General features: G+C 42.2%; 1 protein-coding gene across 1 annotated transcript in view; it reads left to right on the forward strand.

Moving 5' to 3' along the window:
* The window catches only part of LOC140468136 (complement C3-like), a 116,107-nt gene that overhangs the window by 33,177 nt on the left and 64,143 nt on the right, over positions 1-18,787 (forward strand). The window contains exons 17-23 of the mRNA XM_072564332.1: positions 1,921-2,118; positions 4,868-4,976; positions 8,364-8,449; positions 11,533-11,672; positions 14,249-14,461; positions 15,122-15,176; positions 18,373-18,459. Coding sequence (XP_072420433.1) covers positions 1,921-2,118; positions 4,868-4,976; positions 8,364-8,449; positions 11,533-11,672; positions 14,249-14,461; positions 15,122-15,176; positions 18,373-18,459 — 888 coding nt within the window. The remainder of the gene's footprint in view (positions 1-1,920; positions 2,119-4,867; positions 4,977-8,363; positions 8,450-11,532; positions 11,673-14,248; positions 14,462-15,121; positions 15,177-18,372; positions 18,460-18,787) is intronic.

Here is an 18,787-nt window from a genome sequence, read left to right on the forward strand (position 1 = left end):
TTTCAATGAGTTAGCAGTGCATGTTGTGGACACTGTTTTGGACACTTCATATTTTCTCTCTCCGTGAGTCACATGTTAGAAAACGGGATTACAGTTGATTGACATTTGATAACTGGCTTGGACCACCTTATTAGCACAGTCACAAATGCAGGCAGCTTGGCTTGCTGGTCAGGAGTCCCAAGTCAAAGGGGCTGCACATCTTGTTGTGCTATATCAGTACCAGGTGTTGGTGGAGATGTTGGCATGTTAGTCTTCCCATGGGCAGGGTGCAATGCGATTGCAAAGGATGGGGCAGTGCAGCAGGATAGCAAAATGAGAAATATGTCTGGGAAGGGACTGCATGAAACACTATATAGGACAAACAGGCAGACCACTAGCGATCTGCTTACAATGAACATCAACTAAACACCATGACCGATCGTCCTGAGTATCTATACACCCAGACAACAAGGACCACAAATTCAAATGGAACAGCACAACAATAATAGGGCAAGCCAAACAGAGGACAGCCAGAGAATTTCTAGAAGCATAGCACTCATCCACGGACTCCACAACAAACACGTTGATCTAGACCCAATGTAGCGACCACCGCAATGAGCAACCAAAACCGGTAATTGGATGCAGTGGGAAGATAACCAAATAAATTCCACTCAACACAGTACAGCAGCGCTTCACAGGAGACTCCATGATGTCACCGAGACAGGAGATGAAACGTGTGCCAGTTCGGTGAACATCCCCACAATAACTGTCAGGGTAGGGGCTAATAGAGGTGCTGCATGCATTAGTGAGAGTGGCAGATCACAAGCCTGGGTGAGAAGCAGGTGCAGTAGCAGAGGTAGAGTCAATGTGAGGCTGCAGAGGGAAGAGTGTGGCACTTAGCCCAAGCTGAGAATCTCACCACCTTCTTTCTGCATTTCCGCCCGCTCAGCTAAACCAAGACGGTGGCACCGACCTGGGTGGTGACCTCAGACTGGGTTGTCAGGGTCTGGTGGTATGGTTTCTCCTCTGGTAGCTCCCTGTCTATCAGAACATGCGAGTCCCTGTCAGATGATCTCAGTGAAATCTATCGCTCCTTTGCCATGCTCAGACTCCATCCTTGACTGAGTAGGATGGCTTCAGAATGCCAGTGCCCATCCAGGTGAACAACATGCTTCCAAAGATGGCACGGATGGGAGGGACCCTGGTGTCTTTGTGGATAACCATGGGGTGACAAGTTATTGTAGGTGAAGGTAAAATTGCCATGGTTGCATTGGCACACTCTATCTCATTGGAGAGAGATGTGATGGTGGTGGTGCCTCAATCTGAGAGGAAAGGATCAGGGTGACTTGGCATCATCCTGCATTGCAAACTAGCTATCCAGCCTACTGAGCTAACCAGCCTTCCTCAAGGGATGGGGGCATGGTAAGAGAGGGCAGAAACTGAAACAACAGACACCACAGGGCGGTGTAGTTAATGAAGCGAGAGCGTGGTGCTGGAAAAGCACAGCTGGTCAAGCAGCATCTGAGGAGCAGGAGGATTGACATTTCGGGCATAAGCTCCTCATGAAGAATGGGATTCTGGATAAGGAATGTCATTCCTGATGAAGAGCTCATGCTCAAACATCGATTCTCCTGCTCCTCGGATGCTGTTTGACCCGCTGTGCTCTTCCAGCACCACGCTCTTGACTCTGATCTCCAGCATCTGCAGTCCTCACTTTCTCCCGGTGTTGCTCGAGGGGCGAGTTTGGTAAAATTTGACAAGCGAACGTTCCAGGCTTCCTGGTGAAACATCGTCCAGGAAACCAATGCAATTCGGACTGAGTTTAAGATTTAGCTCTTAATTATTTCAATTGAAGCTCCGATATTCAGGCCCTCAGTTACAACTTTGAGGATTTACTGTCTTTCCCTTTTCTAATTGAATCATTGTGTCTTTCCACTCTAGTGAATCGGTACAAGGCAAATAAATTTACAGAGAACTGTTGCAAAGGTGGGATGAAAATGAACCCGATGGGGCTATCATGTAAAAGCAGGGCACGGAGAGTGCGTGGGGAAGAATGTCGAGCTGCCTTCCTGGATTGTTGCAACAGCATCCAACAATTTAAAAATCTGCAGAAGTCAACTCAAATGACTTTAGCAAGAAGTAAGCAGCACCTATTTCTGGAAGTAGTAACCAAAATCGAAGCAATTTTTTTTTCTTCTTGTGTAATATTCCAAATTAATATTTTAATCATCTTTGAAAATGTGAAGCGTTGAGCACGTTTTGAGGTGAAGAGAAACTGTTTCCTTTCTTGCAAAGGACAGGCGTCGGGGTGGGGATTTTGCTTGTTTGCACTTTGGGAAGATAATCAAGCCGCTGACATGTTCCCCTGCCCCATATTTGGCTTCAACAACTGCAATAGGACTGAATGTGATGTGGCTAAGCCAGTAACCGCCCATTCGGGACTCACGGCGAAGAAGAACTTTCAGCGTTTTGCATTAAATTTCAAATCTGGCAATTTGGAAAATCCAATTAGTTCTGCTATAACGTGTGTTCCTTCAACACAAATCGTCTTTAACGTGATTGAAGAACTTAGACTATTACTTATAGAAGGCGAACTTTCCTTATCTGTATTGGCTATAAGGTGACTCTGGCCCTGTTGGTTTAAATGGCGCGGCTATTGCGCAATTTTCTAACAATGCGAGATTGCACAAGAACAGAGCTATCCCGCTATATCAGAACCAACTGTAGGACTGGGAGTAGGCCTTTCAGCCATTTTGAGCCTGGTCCACCATTCAATATGCTCATGGTCAATCCTCTATCTCAATACCATGTTCCAGTGTTCCCCCTATGCCCCTTGATGCCTTTAAATTTTCCAAGAAATCTCTTTCTGGAATATATTCCAATCACATTGCCTTATAAGAACATATCATAAAAGTTCAAACAAAATATTTTGAAAATACAAAACAATAAATATTCATGAGGATTGGAAACTGTAGAAAAGTTAGTTGAGCATACATAACATTTTTAGAAAAGGTAAAACAGTAAGTCAGAGATAGCAACAGTGGTCTATGCACTCGTGAAATAGTTAAAAGACATTTTAATAAATTCATGTATGATATGGATTGATTAGATTCCCTATAGTGTGGAAACAGGCCATTTAGCCCAACAAGTCCACACCTCCAACGAGTAACCCACCCAGATCCATTTCCCTCTGACAAATGCACCTATCATTACGTTCACCTAACTTGCACATGTTTGGACTGTGGGAGGAAACCCACGCAGACAAAAGAGAATGTGCAAACTTCACACAGACAGTCACCCAAGGCAGGAATTGAACCCAGGTCCCTGACACTGTGAGGTAGCAGTGCTAGCCACTGTGCTGCCCTCTGTGAGGGGATGTGACAGGAAAGGTCATAATTATAGCCCACCCTTAATTATCCACGAGCATGACCCATTAGTGAGTATCTTTCTTGAACTGCTGCAGTATGTATGGCATTTAATTATCCAGGGTACTCTTAGGGAGGGATTTCCATGAATTTGATCTAATCACAGCAAAGAAGTGCTTGATACACTTTCAGGTGTTGGGAATTGGGAGAAGCTGGTTCAAGGAGCTTTTGCGAGATCTTGTAGATGGTGCTGTCCACTGACGGCGAAGGGAGCAAATGTTTAAAGGGAGATTCAGTCAGGGCAGCTTTGTTTAGCATAGTATCGAGCTTTTTGAATGTTGTCAGAGCTCTGGGCAAGTAGGCAGTATTCCATCTCCCTCCTGACTTGTGCCTTGTAAGTGGTTGACAGGTCAGAGGAATCAGAAGGAGAAAGTGAGGACTGCAGATGCTGGAGATCAGAGCTGAAAATGTTTTGCTGGAAAAGCGCGGCAGGTCAGGCAGCATCCAAGGAGCAGGAGAATCGACGTTTCGGGCATGAGCCCTTCTTCAGGAATCAACTTCCTGAAGAAGGGCTCATGCCTGAAACGTTGATTCTCCTGCTCCTTGGATGCTGCCTGACCTGCTGCGCTTTTCCAGCAACACATTTTCAGCAGAGGAATCAGAAGGTGAGTCGCTCACTGCAGAGTTTCCAAACTTTGTTGACTTGCTTTTGTAAGCACTATTTATGTCGCTGGTCCAACTGTGTTTTTTTGGAAATTAGAACATAGAACAATACAGTGCAGGACAGGCCCTTCGGCCCTTGATGTTGTGCCGATCTGTGAACTATTCTCAGCTCGTCCCCCGACACTATCCCAAAATCATCCATGTGCTTATCTAAGGATTGTTTAAATCTCCCTAATGTGACTGAGTTAACTACATTAGCAGGTAGGACATTCCACACCCTTACCATTCTATGAGTAAAGAACCTGCCTCTGACATCTGTCTTAAATCTATCACCCCTCAATTTGTAGTTATGCCCCTTCGTACACGCTGATGTCATCATCCTAGGAAAAAGCGTTTCACTGTCTACCCTATCTAATCCTCTGATCATCTTGTATGTCTCTGTGAAATCCCCTCTTAGCCTTCTTCTTTCCAATGAGAACAGGACCAAGTCTCTCAGCCTTTCCTCATTAGACCTTCCCTCCAGACCAGGCAACATCCTGGTAAATCTCCTCTGCACCTTTTCCAATGCTTCCACATCTCTCCTGTAATGGGGCGACCGGAATTGTACACAATATTCCAAGTGCGGCCGTACCAGCGTTTTGTATTCTGGTCTTCAAGATAGCGATGGATTAAATGTGTTGAAAAGGACTTCACTCAAACAGGGATAGGGCAGGGACAGCTCATTCCTTACGTGACACAATTCGACTCATGCTGTATCACTTTTCTGTTTGGAATGAAAAATGTAAACCGATATCTTTTAACTTAGCGACAATGAAACTCTGCATCAAAATCCTCAATTTACCATTTGCTCTTTTCTCTAGGTGACGATGATGACTACTATATTCCCTATGAGGATATAATGGCTAGGAGTGACTTCCCAGAGAGTTGGCTCTGGATACTGAAGACTCTGCCCACAAATGACAGACAAGGGTATTAATTATTGCTATGTATCTGTGAGAATGTTTTGCAATGTTTCTGAAGTGCTTCAATGCCTGAAACTGTACTCAGTAGGACTTTTTCCCCCCCCCCCCAGTCTGAAGGCTTGTGGAAGAGAAAGACATTCAGAAAACATTTTTTGAATGTTCCAGACATCTTTACAGACAATGAATTTTGAATGTGAAGGGGGGAGGGGGTCCTTTAGCGAGGATGGCTGATCTGCAATGCAAAGAAACACCAACAGGTGGCATCAGTTCTGGCACCCAGCTGCAAAGTTTGCTTTCTCAACCTCTCCTCTTGCCTGGCGTACCATGACCTTTAGGTTAAACCATCACCTGAAAGAACAGCCCTACGTCCAGTCGGATGGTGACAATTTTACCTTTTACACTCAATTAAGCACTTCCTTTTCTCACAAGGTTTTGCAGAGTGTAACTTGAAGGGTGACATCTGTGATTTAGGAAACACAGCAGTCAATTTGCCCATAGCAATCTCCCATAGACAGTTAATATGCAGAACACTGCATCTAGACCTCACTGTGAAGTGCTGGAAATACTCGACAGGTCAGGTAGCATCTGCGGAGAGAGATTCAGAGGCGACGTTTCAGGACTGTGACATTTTGTCAGAACTGGGATAAGTTGGAAATGTAATGGAGTTTAATGGTGCGAAAGGGGCAGAAATGAACAAAAGGTGAGGGGGTCTTTGATAAGGTGGAGGAAGGAGCGATTAAATGACTGAAGGTATGTTGAGGGAATGGCAATGGAACAAATGAAAAAGCAAAATGCGTGTTCCATAGGAGCTGTAAATGGCAGGGATAACTGCTGTCCAAAATTCAAAATCATTATAGGAAATGAAAAAGAGAAAGAAAACATCAGAGGTTATGATCTAAAATTGTTGAACGCTGGTTATCTGTGGAGTTCCCAGGTGAAGGTTGAGGTCTTGTTCCTCGAGTTCATGTTAAGCTTCACTGAAACATGATCGCTGGCCAAGGACAGGCAGGTCAGAGTCAGAGCAAAGTGAAGCATCGAATTGACGGCCATGCTTGCAAATTGAAAGTTGAAATCACTCAGTTTGTGTTTGGTCTCCCCGGTACAGCGAAGGCTTCATTCTGAGCAGCGACTACACAGCGCTGAATTTAAAGAAAGCAGGAGGTTACGAAGACATGAGTTGGATCTCCTGTTCTTGCATGGAAAGGTGTGGCAGGAAAGGGAGAGGTTGTTGGGAGTGAGAGAGGAGTGGACCAGGTTGTCATGAATGGAAAACTCCCTTTGGGATACTGAAAGGGGAAACAGTGAAAGGGCTGTTTGCTGGTCCCATTATGTTGGAAGTAACTGAGAATAATCTGTTGCTTATCGTACCATAACTCTGGGATGGGGTGACAGCACAGGTAATTGACATAGAATAAACACAGTCAAAGTCCCTATCAACCCCACAGTTTAAAGAAAGGACAAATACTGGCTAAAGGTTACATTATCCAAGCAGATATGACCTCAATGCAGAAGCTGACATTGCACAAAGCAGGATGTGAAGTGGTATAGTCGAGGTAGTTGTGGGAATGGATTGGCTTGTAACATGTATCGGCTGGTATCCTAATCTCAGAAACGGAGAGATGAAAACCAGGGAAGGGGAGGGAAGAGGTAGAAGTGAATCATGTACAGGTGATGAAAGGGGAGAAATTGGAAACAAAGCCACTGAGATTTTCCAGTTTAGGGTGAGAGCAGGATATAGCTTAGACACCATCAGAATGTGAAAGTGACAGGTTAATTATATTATTTTGTAATGTTTGCAGAGGAGTTACTATAGGCCAGAACAACCAGAGAAATCCCCAGCTTCTTAGAAATAGTGGCTGTGAGATTTTTTTTGCATCCAGCTGAGAGGACAGGTAACTTAGCTTAATGTGTCGCTCGAAAGATGACATCTCTGACATAGCAGCACTCCTTCAGTACCCTCGATTGGAAATTCTGCCTTGATTTTTGTGACCAAGTACCAAAAAGGGAGCTATTTCTCCTTATCACAGGTGGTTTGGCAATGCTTTCTTACAGTCAAGGAGGTCTGTCTGAAATGTACCTCAGCAGGAACAGGTACTGAACCTGTGCTGTTGGTGTAATTCTGATCCACACTTCAGGCCAGAAATGGACATTTACTTGGTAGAATCATTTGATAAGTATCTCAGGGGTAATGCTCCAGTTGGTAGCTGTATGACCTCTGAGTCAGAAAGTGGTAGACACACTTGAACTACCACTTTCTGACTCAGAGATCACACAGCCATCGACCTGACCACTATCTCTGAGACATTTATCAAATGATTCTACCAAGCAAATGCCCATTTCTGGTCTGAAGTGTGGATCAGAATTACACCAACAGCGCAGATTCAGTACCTGTTCCTGCTGAGGTACATTTCAGACAGACCTCCTCATTCTGCCCTTGAGTGTAAAAAAGCAATGGCAAACCATCTGTGATAAAGAGAAATAGCTCAGGGTGAAGCATCAGTAACCAATAGCCTTCAGCAGAGCACACATGGAATGCTTTGGGTTACTCATAGATGATGCGCGTGGTCTTAAACATCCAGCACTGTTTCTATCCTTCATAGCAAAGGGTCAAACAAAGGGTAGCAGCTTACAGAACATTATGGATAGGCCGAGCCCCCTCAAAACATTTCAAGAAGGTAGCCCAGACCTTAAACTTTCTAGTTTTGTAAAGCAGGTGTCAAGTGGAAATTCCAGGAATGGTACAGCTGGCCCAACCTCTCAGTTTTAAACAAAACAGAATTTGTGTACAAACTACTGAATAATACATGGACAAACGAGAACCGAATTTAGAATAACAACCTACCTGAAAACCGAATATACTTTCGCGCAACTTAATGATGCTGTTCCAAATACTTGCAACATCATCATAAACACCCCCTTGATTTAAAAAAAAGGTAAAAATCAAACACAGGTTCTTATAGGAGAGATGTCAGAGAGAGAGAGAGAGTCAGCCTGGAAGTGTTCCTTTGGGTCCAGCAGCTTCTCTGGGTTCCCAGTTAAAACACGACCAGCAGCCACAAACAAAACATCTTGCTAAAGCCCAACCAAACTAAGCCTGAACTGGAAGAACTGGGTACTCCCCTTTCATTGTATGGGTGTTTATTAAGAAAATAACACTTAAGAGGTTTTTCAAGGTGATATTACCAGACATATCAGAACCTCTGCCTTTACAATCCCTCTGGAAAACAAACAAGGATAGAATAGCCTTGTTAAAGGAACAGCATCATCACAATAAGAAAAAGATATTTGTCTAGAAGTTGATTTTGGAAACAAAACATAGATTTGATCTGAAAACTATCTAAGTGTTAATAATATGAGTCAAGATGTGTTCATTGTTTGTATTTTCCTTCATCAGAGTTGTGACAAAGGATATATCTGGTTACCTTAAAGACTCAATTACTACTTGGGAAATACAAGCTGTTAGTGTGTCTCCACAGAAAGGTAAATCACTTTGATTTAGTAGGTAGAATCATAGACCTCAACTTACATACCTCTATCCATGCTAACATAGATGGACAAAGTTAAAAATCACACAACATCAGGTTATAGTCCAACAGGCTTATTTGAAAATACAAACTTTTGGAGGGCTGCGCCTTCATCAGGTAGCTAGTGGAGGAGGAGGAATTTAAAAATGTCAGATCAGATTCCAGCATTTTAACCTCATTTCCATTGATTGGGATTTTTTCATAGCCCTTGCATTAAAGTGCAGGGACCAAATCTCCACTGAGCAATTCCACCCTTGTCATCACCACCGCTGCATTTTAGACTCTCTAATATATTCATGATGTGTTTGGGAGTTGTGATTTATAGCATCTCAAGATGAGTCATTATCCACGCAGAGACCCCAATCCCAAGTGCAGTATCCAATTAAAAGCCACATGTTCCAGGAGTTTTTCTCTTGTCAGACTTTAGAATACAGAAAAGAAAACTATGCTTTCAATTTCAATAATTACAGTTTGTATTATAAGTTAAATGTATTTTTACTGCATTGTTAATTATTGCGCTCCTTTTATAAAGGTACATTGATCTTCATTAAGTACTAAGATATGTTTTGACACAGTGGTGAACCCTTCTGTTAAGTAAACCAAACATGCAGAAAATCTCACCACACATTATAATCTGTTAGAATAAGAGTGACAGAGAATTCCCAAATTCCAAGATTCAATGAAAATAATATCAATTTATTCTTTAACACTGAAAGTGAACATTAAACAACAACTATTCACAACACTAAGTACCCCCCTCCCAATTTCACTTAACTGCTTATTACCTGCTTCCAACTCTATAACAAGATGCTGTTCCAATAACACACCTATTAAAATTACATCAACTTAATTTCAAAAGCATGCAGCCGCTGTCATCCTCAGTGTCTTACTTCTTCATCTGAAGATCTCCCTGGGTCGTCTTCTTTCTTTTATTGCTAACATGTTTCATATGAAAAGAGAGTGTTTGATAGAGACTATTTCCTAATATCCTGGATTTGTGTTGATGGCAGTTGCTCTGTCTGCAATTTTCAAACTGCCTGCATTTTTATATCCCCAATATCAGATCATCTTATTGGTTCAATCTTGGCAAAACAATAAAATCAAACGTGATTGGATTTTATATCCTGGGGCATAGTTTAAACTTGAGAGTGTGGTGCTAGAAAAGCACAGCAGGACAGGCAACATCCAAGAATCAATGTTTCGGGCATAAGCCCTTCATCAAATTTCTGAAGAAGGGCTTATGGATGATGTTGTAGATGGGTTGTGATCGTGAGAGAATATTAGAAGAGTGAGGAGATCAGTGATTATTGGAAACACCCACTAACCTATACATCCTTGGACACTATGAGCAATTTAGCACAGCTAATTCACCTATCCCGCCCATCTTTGGTCTGTGGGAGGAAACCCACGCAGATACGGGGAGAATGTGCAAACTCCACACAGACAGTCGCCTGAGGCCAGAATTGAACCTGGGTCCCTGGCACTGTGAGGCAGTAGTGCTAACCACTGAGCCACTGTGCCATCCATGGGAGGTGCTTAAAGCAGGAGGGTTTCCAGGTCAACTGGAACCAGCTGCAGTGCATCAGTTTTCCCACGATAAAGGACCTAACTCTTAGATTCTTGATAGTGTTATCCACATCTGTTCTTTGAGGGACAACTGCACAGACATGGGCATGTCATAATCTTTTAAACCTTTATCAAATATCACCTGAATTGTCATTTCTCCAAGGAAACCATTCCAGTTGCTCCAAGAGTAGTCCCCCCATGCTGGAACCATTCTGTTAAATCTCCAGTTTACCCTTTGAAGGGCCCTAGATCTAGGTGCTGTACTCTACTTGTAGTTTAACCACAGCTTTAGACAGATTCAGCAAAACTTCCTTATTTTGCACTCAACATTTCTATTCATGAAGCCCAAGAACTAATTGACCACTCTCATGATACATACTGCCACCTTTGAAGACCCTCAGCCACGTCAGCCCTAGTATGTTCCTCAGAACTGTTCCAGTTAATCTCTATTGCTTGTCCCTATTCTTTCTGTGGACTATATCAATTCCTACTTCTCTGCATTAAATTGAACATTAACCATGCATTAAGGTTTTCCGTTCTTAAGACACTGACTTTCCTAATCCCTGAGTCGTGATTTTGTTCACCAGCCTTTTATGTGGCACACTGTCAAAGATTTTCTTAAAATGCACAGAAGCAACGTTCATTTCTGTTCTTGCATCAAATTTCTGGTACTTCATCAGGAAAAACCAATTAGGTTTGTCAAAAATAATTAGCCTTATGCCAGTTTATGCCAGCTGTCATTATTTCATTGTAACTCTCCCAGTGCCTTTTGATTATTTTAGCCCTAATTATTGTTTCGTATCCAGCACCGATGTCAACTGACTGTCATAGTTTCAAAGAAGCCTTACAAATGCTTTTGATTCAGGGCGTGAGTTTCTGCTCTCCAATCCTCTGAGACTTCCTGCCCAGCTTTTCCAGGACACACTTCTTATCAAATAGTTCACCATTCCTTACCTCCAGATCTTTGGTAGTTTGTCAGCACTTGCATTTTTTTAGGAAACTACAAACAAAGTACAAATTGAGAAAGTCTAACTTTGACCTGTGTTTTGGAGGGAAACTTACAAGTGGTGAGGTTCCTATGTATCTGCCTTTCTTTCTATGTGATAGAGACCGTGATGATGTAAAGTGCTGCTCAACCCTCTTTGGCTGCTGCAACATGCCTTGTGGGTGATGTAGTATTGTGAGAAAATATTAGTAGAGTGAGGAAATCAGTGATTATTGGAAACACCCTCTGAAGTGATGGCCACACGTGTAAACATGCAATTCCAAATGCATGGTTATGATGATAGGGTCCATTCAATGTTAATCATGGTGACAAAGGTAATGAAATTAAAAATAACAGTAGGGGTTGTCATTTCCTGTTCTCTATTTTCAGCTTTAGGAATACCTACAATACAAAGTGAACACTGTTTTTAAAATGAGAATTGCACCACCTTTCCTGAATTCTTATTAAAATTTATTTATTTTGTCTAGGAATATGTATTGCTCAACCTTATGAGCTGACAGTGCAGAAGGATTTTTTCATTGATCTTCGACTTCCATATTCTGTCATCCGCAATGAACAAGTGGAAATTAGAGCAATCCTGTACAATTATGATGATGATGAGATTAAAGTAAGTTTTTTAACCCATTCATCTTCCTGATGGTAGTGTTGGTTCACTGAATTGGTGGACAACTAGTTTGCAATGCAGCTTAACGCCAATGGCATGCATTCAATTGCCACACCCGTTGAGGTTACCATGAGTTTCTCCAAGTGGGAGATTGATGGTGGGGTGTGGGAGGGCTGGGGTGAATGAGGTGGGACATGAAGTGCTTAAAGGAGTAGGGAGATGGCCAATGAAAGGAGAAGAGATGAGGGTTGAAGGAGTGAAGGACACTGTATATGAGCAATGAAAGAAAGAAAATGGGGGTTGAAGGAGGGGAAGACAGGGAGGGATGAAGGAAGTAGATATGAGGATTGAAGGACAGTAAGATGAAAGAATCTGTATATCACCAATGAAAGAAGGGTAACTGGGGTAAAGGAGAAGGGAAAAATTAAGGAAGTGGTGAAAGAGAGAGAAATTTGAGTCCAAAGGACAGGCAAATTGGTGAAGGTGGGAGGAAATGGGAGATAGGAGATACGGTTAAAGGGACGGTATTTAGGTGGGCGAGAAGGAGACATGCCAAACTATCTATGAGGGATGAGTTATCTAGCAGGGGTTAAAGAAGGTGTTAATGAATGTGAGAGAGGAAGTAAAAGAAGGGGAGATAAGGAGAAGTGGAATGTGTGAAAGAAAGGAAAATTGGGGGTGATTTGGATGTGGTAGTTGTGGAGATGCAGGTTTAAGAAGGGAGAGATAGGAGAGCAAAAAAGGAAGATTGGGCATGAACAAGGTGGAGGATGAGATTGAAGAATGGGTGGATGGGGGAGGTGGTAAAGAAAGGTAAGATTGAGGTGAAGGGGGAAGTGGGAAGGGGAGGGATGAAGGAAAGAGAATGTGTTGGGTATGCTCAACTCCTTTCAGACCTGTCTGTGCAACAGAGGCCCCTCCTGGTCTGCCCATGAAACTCTTCACTTCCAAATTTCCACCTGGGATCACATGAAGCCCAAGGCATTGAAACGGGTTCTCATCAGGAGAGTTTGGGAATTGCTGCAGTGAAAGAGGATGATATGATGGATTGTAATAAAAGGAATGATAGAGATTGATGAAAGCAGCAAGGGTGAATATGCCATCTGTAAAGTCACAGGGAATATTAGGCTTACTTCCAATTGGGATTTCCAATCTATGGTAGAGAATTATAGCTGGTTGGAAAGATTCAATTATGATATTGTGTGAGAAAAACAAATATGGATTTTGGGAGATAATATTTTTAAGGATTTTAGAGAGTCAAGGGATATCAGGATTCAGAAGATAAGTCACTGAACTTGAAACGTTTATTCCACTTTCTCTCCACGGAGTCTGCCAGATCTGCTAAATTGCCCTAAAACTTTCTGTTTTTGTTGGAGTTGGATGATAGTTTAGTGTTAGGATTGTTGTTGGAGGTTACGATCTGACATCAGTACTGGATCACGGGATATTAGTGTCAATGTGTAGTTTTTTTATCCATTGCAATAAAGTTACACCAAAACTAACCTAACACTTTGAATCTTACAGCTGGATTAAGTGCAAGAACAGTGAGAAATGAAAACGATAAATGCTATCATCAATATCAAATCCCTTGTAGCACCGATAACAATATCAACTGTTGACCATGGAAGGACATTGCTAAGCTAATGAGGGTTCAGAAGAGATTTACCAGGATATTGCTGGGTATGGAAGGTTTGAGTTATAAAGAAAGACTGGATAGGCTGGGATATTTTTCACTGGAGCGTAGGAGGTTGAGAAGTGTCCTGATAGAAGTTTATAAAATAATGTAGGGTATAGATGCAGTTGATGGAAGGTGTTTTTATTCCTGAAGGTGTGGGATTTCAAGATAAGGGGGCATATTTTAAGGGTGAGAGGAGAGAGATTTTAAAAAAAAGCATGAAGGGGAAATGTTTTACACAGAAGGTGGTTCACACGTGGAATGAACTTCCTGAGCAAGTTTTTGGATGTGGTGGGTAGAGTTGCAATGTTGAAAATATAAATACTTGAATAGGAAAGGTTTGGAGGGGTATGGTCCAGGAGCAGGCAGCTGGGACTAGATTAGTTTGGGATTATGTTCGGTATATTCTATATTGAATTTATTTGAAAATGTTTGACAGGGAGGGGAGAATCACTGCCCCCGTCGCCTCAAATGTGGAACGGCAAGTGTTTTTCCAGCTCCCTGGTGTTAGTTGCTTGTGTTTGTTTTAAGTTGTCGTTGGAAAACCCAGCCAGACATGGTGCATGCTTTTCGAGCAGCTCAGCCTTTTCATTTCAAAGCTACAGGTCTCAGGGACCATTGCAATTAGTCTCTGGCCCTTGATCTGAAACTGAGATACTTCCTGTGCACAATGCATGAATCTTGCTGATGAGATGTTGCTATTTGAATATAAACCATTGAACGTACACACAGACAGTGCAATCAATCACTGTTTGATTGTATAATTCCAATGGACTATCATTTTTTCCATCACAGGCGGCAGATCTGGTGCAAATGAGTCAGAAACATAATGTTGCGGTTTTGATATAAATTCTTTGCGATTGTTTCATGATTTTAAAAAAATTCATTGCATTTTAAATTCTAGGTGCGTGTAGAGATTCCATACAATGAAAATATCTGCAGTGGTGCAAAACCGACAGAGCGATTTAAAAAAATAGTTATTATCCCTGGGAAAGGGTCCATTGCTGTGCCTTATGTCATAGTTCCACTAATAATTGGACAAATTGATATCGAAGTTAAAGCTTCAGTCTTTGACAAACTCGTGGCTGATGCTGTGAGAAAATCCCTTCGTGTGGTGGTAGGTACAAAACCTTTAGATATTTTTGTAGCATTTGTAATCACACACTAATTAATGGATTGGAGTCATTGAATGCTTACAATACAAGAAGAAGCTGTTCAGACCCACAGGCCTGTGTTGACTCTTTGAGAAAGTCCGACCTCCTGCCTTTTCTCTGTGCTCCTGCATTTATACCCCCTTTAGGTGGTATATCCAATTCCCTTTTGAAAGTCATGTTTGAATCTGCCCTCACCACACCCTCGCGTAGTGGAAACTACAATTGGAATTGAATATTTATGGCAGTATCTTTGATTATAAAGAATCTAAAAGATTTTGGTGGTGGACATCTGATATCACTCTGATGTCAGTTGGATAACACAGTGAACACACTTTTATTTTAGACAAATGGGAGTTGTAAGATTAGTTTGGGAAATATGCTAGCTGCTGTTGGTCCTGTCAATTTCAGGGATTCTATCAGTAGAATAGACAAAAAGGTGTATGTGTTTCCTGATTGGGGGGGATGGCATTATTCAAAGTGGATGATAATGACACTGATGCACAGAATGTTGGGGCAGGTGGAGGGATTATCTTGTGAAATGCTTTAAGCTAATGAAGCATGCTAGTTTAAACTTAAACTAAGGAGCAGACTAACGCACTTCATTCTGTTTTTCTTTCCTGTAGCCAGAGGGAAAGAAAGTTGACTGTCCTGTGCAAACTTTTGAATTGGATCCCAAAGGTTAGATTCTTCTCCATTGCTTATGTCTTAATGACAAGCAGTTGTCAAAACAATAGCAGCTGTCTGACAGAAGGCAGAGAGTGGTGATAAAAGAGTCCTTCTCAGGATGGAAGCCAGTGAATAGTGGTTTAGATTACTTACAGTGTGGAAACAGGTCCGTCGGCCCAACAAGTCCACACCGACCCGCAATCCACCCAGACCCATCCCCCTATACCTAACACTACGGGCAATTTAGCATGGCCAATTCACCTAACCTGCACATTTTTGGATTGTGGGAGGAAACCGGAGCAAACCCATGCAGACACAGGGAGAACATGCAAACTCCACACAGAGAGTCGCCTGAGGTGGGAATTGAACCCTGGTCTCTGGCACTGTGAGGCAGCAGTGCTAACCACTGAGCCACTGTGCCGCCCACTTGGTGTGGTGTTCTTCAAGGATCAGTGTTGGAACCACAACTTTTCACTTTATACATTAATGACCGGGATGAAGGAACTGAGGGCATTCTGGCTAAGTTTACAGATGATACAAATATAGGTAGAGGGACAGGTAGCATTGAGGAGGCAAGGAGGCTGCAGAAAGATTTGGACAGGTTAGGAGAGTGTGATAAGAAGTGGTAGGTGAAATACAATGTGGGCAAGTGTGAGATCATGCACTTTGATAGGAAGAATAGAGGCATGGACTATTTTCTAAATGGAGAGAAAATTCAGAAATCTGGAATACAAAGAGACTTGGGAATCCTAGTCCAGGATTCTCTGAAGGTGAACTTGCAGGTTGAATCGGTAATTAGAAAGGCAAATACAATGTTGTTATTCATCTCTAGAGGACAAGCATGTAAAATCAGGAATGTACTTCTGAGACTTTAGAAAGCTCTGGTCAGACTACATTTGGAATATTGTGAGCAGTTTTGGGTCCCGTATCTTAGGAAGGATGTACTGGCGCTGGAGTGTGTTCAGAGGAGATTCACAAGAATGATCCCAGGAATGAAAGGCTTGAGATAAAAGGAACATTTGAGGACACTGGGACTATATTCGATGAGTTTAGAAGGATGTGGGGGGGTGGGGGGGGGGGGTGGGGATATAATTGAAACTTACAGAATACTGAATGGCCTGGACAGAATGGAGTTGGGAAGATGTTTTGATTGGGAGGAGAGACTAGGACCCGAGGGCACAGCCTTAGAGTAAAGGGAAGACCCTTTAGAATGGAGGTAAGGTGGAACTTTTTTCGCCAGAGAGTGGGGAAGCTGTGGAATACATTGCCACAGAAGGCTGTGGAGGCCAGGTCATTGAGTATATCTCAGACAGAGACAGATAGGTTCTTGATTGTTAAGGGGATCAAAGGTTACAGGGAGAAAGCAGGAGAATGGGATTGAGAAACCTATCAGCCATGATTGAATGGTGGAGCAGACTCGATCGGTTGAATGGCCTAATTTCTGTTCCTATGGTCTAGTGTTATTTCTAAAAACAGAGATACACATTTCACTCTGCGCTCATTTGGACACACCCAGGGAGGTCTCAGGACTGGAGAAAATTACAAGGATAAGGAGCATCAAAGCTGTAGTGACTTGGGGTGTTGACAGTTGAGGAGTTCATGTCAGCGACTCTTTGGTGAATGTAACTTTTGTGTGTGTTCAGATATGGACAGCAGAAGTTTGGATGAATTTAATGATATGGAGGGTACAAAATGGGAGGCTGGCCTATGTACCATTCCAACAGTTGGAGTCTAGATGCATGGATGGATGAGGGGTTCGGCAGCAGATGAGTTGAAGACAAGACAGAGATAGACATGTATCATAGAGTGACTTTGGTGATAGAGAGGGTGCAGTGTTGGATGCACAACTAAGAGCCAAAAGAGTATGCCAAGGCTATGAGTAGCCTGCGGCAGTCTCAGGCATTGAGGGAAGGAATTCAATGCAGTTATGCTGAAACATAGCTTTTTACCCTGCAAAGAATCTATAGAATCCCTACAGTGTGGAAACACAGCCTTCAGCCCAACAAGTCCACACTGACCCTCCGAAGAGGAATAACCCACCCAGACCCATTCCCTTACATTTTCCCCTGACTAATGCATCTAACCTACATATTCCTGAACACTGTGAGCAATTTAGCATGGCCAATTCACCTGACCCGCATATCGTTGGACTGTGGGAGGAAACTTACACAGCCACGGGGAGAATGTGCAAACTCCACACAGCCAGTTGCCCCAAGGTGGGATTTGAACCCAGCTCCCTGGTGCTGTAAGGTAGTAGTGCTAACCACTGAGCCACTGGCAAATGTCATGATTTGAGTTGAGATAACACATGCAGCTCCTTAAAACAAAGGGACAAGCATAACCTACTAAGCAGCATTCTCAAATGGGGAGAGGGGAGGGATTATAAATTAGCATTTGGAAACATGTCATAGATGCAAAGAAAATTCTGAAACATTACACAGATGGCATGCCTTTTTATGCATCAGTGGTAAGGTTCACAACTGAGTATGCAAAATCAGAAAATGATTCTTCATGTTGTCACATTGAGGATAGTTGCTTTCAGAAATACAGTGCCAGATGCTCACTATTGAGGTGGATAGCACAAGTGCCTCTGAGATCAGTAGAGGTGAAAAAAAAGTATGATTCTGAACAACAACATCTTGCACCTTGAGTAGAAATAATTTAGTGAAGTAATGAATTGAAAGATGAGTATTTTTCGTATTAATTTAACCAATAGTGCACAATCCAGTGGTATCTTGTATCAAATAAGGGAGCAAAAAAAGTGAAGGTTTACAAGTCAAAAGTCTTGCGGCAGCAGGGTGAGATAACAGAAACTGGGCACCCAGCCGAACTGGTGCATACAAGTATTTATTCTCCATGTGATTGGGTCCTGTCTTTCTTCATTTCATTCTGTCAGCCCAATGTTCTGCACCTTTCTTTCTCATAAACCCAGCCAGTTTTTCCTTAAATCTCCTAAGGTAGTTGCCTCAAGTTTGCCTATGGCAGTGGATCCACATACTTCCAAATTCCTATTTTGATTTACTGGTTGAGCTTGCACGATTTTTAGACTTCCACTCTTAGAATTGCAGCAACTCCTTTTGGTCTCAACTTCCCTTACTCACAAGCCCCAATAGGAAACAAATGCAAAAACCAATGGTTGCAGAGAAAAACAATGATTTAACTGAAAGATTTGCTTTTGATAACTCAATATATTCTTCCTTCAATTTAGGTAGGCAACAAACAATTGATATCAACATCAAAATCCCAGATGATGTTGTTCCAAATACGGAACCACTGTCGTTCATCAGTGTTCAAGGTACGTTGATTGCGATTATGGTTATATCATGTCAAACAATCCAAGGCAGTTTTTGTTGGTGCTTAAAGGGCAAGCACATTACTTGAATTTACCTGGCACATGAATATTTGTAATATTAAAATGGCAGAACATGAGTTTTCCACCTTTACAATAATTATTCAGTTTGGTTTTTGATGTATTGAGCAGACATTGAAAGTGATGGAAATTCATGAAGACTAGAACTTTGTACAGTGCTCTTTAGTATGGCCTAGACAATGTTCTATGTGAGTATAATAACTTTTCTGCTCATCAATTTATCTTTGTAACAAAATTTAAGCAAAATATTACC

Source organism: Chiloscyllium punctatum, chromosome 46 (genome assembly GCF_047496795.1).
Source record: "Chiloscyllium punctatum isolate Juve2018m chromosome 46, sChiPun1.3, whole genome shotgun sequence".
In the NCBI taxonomy this organism is placed as follows: Eukaryota; Metazoa; Chordata; class Chondrichthyes; order Orectolobiformes; family Hemiscylliidae; genus Chiloscyllium; species Chiloscyllium punctatum.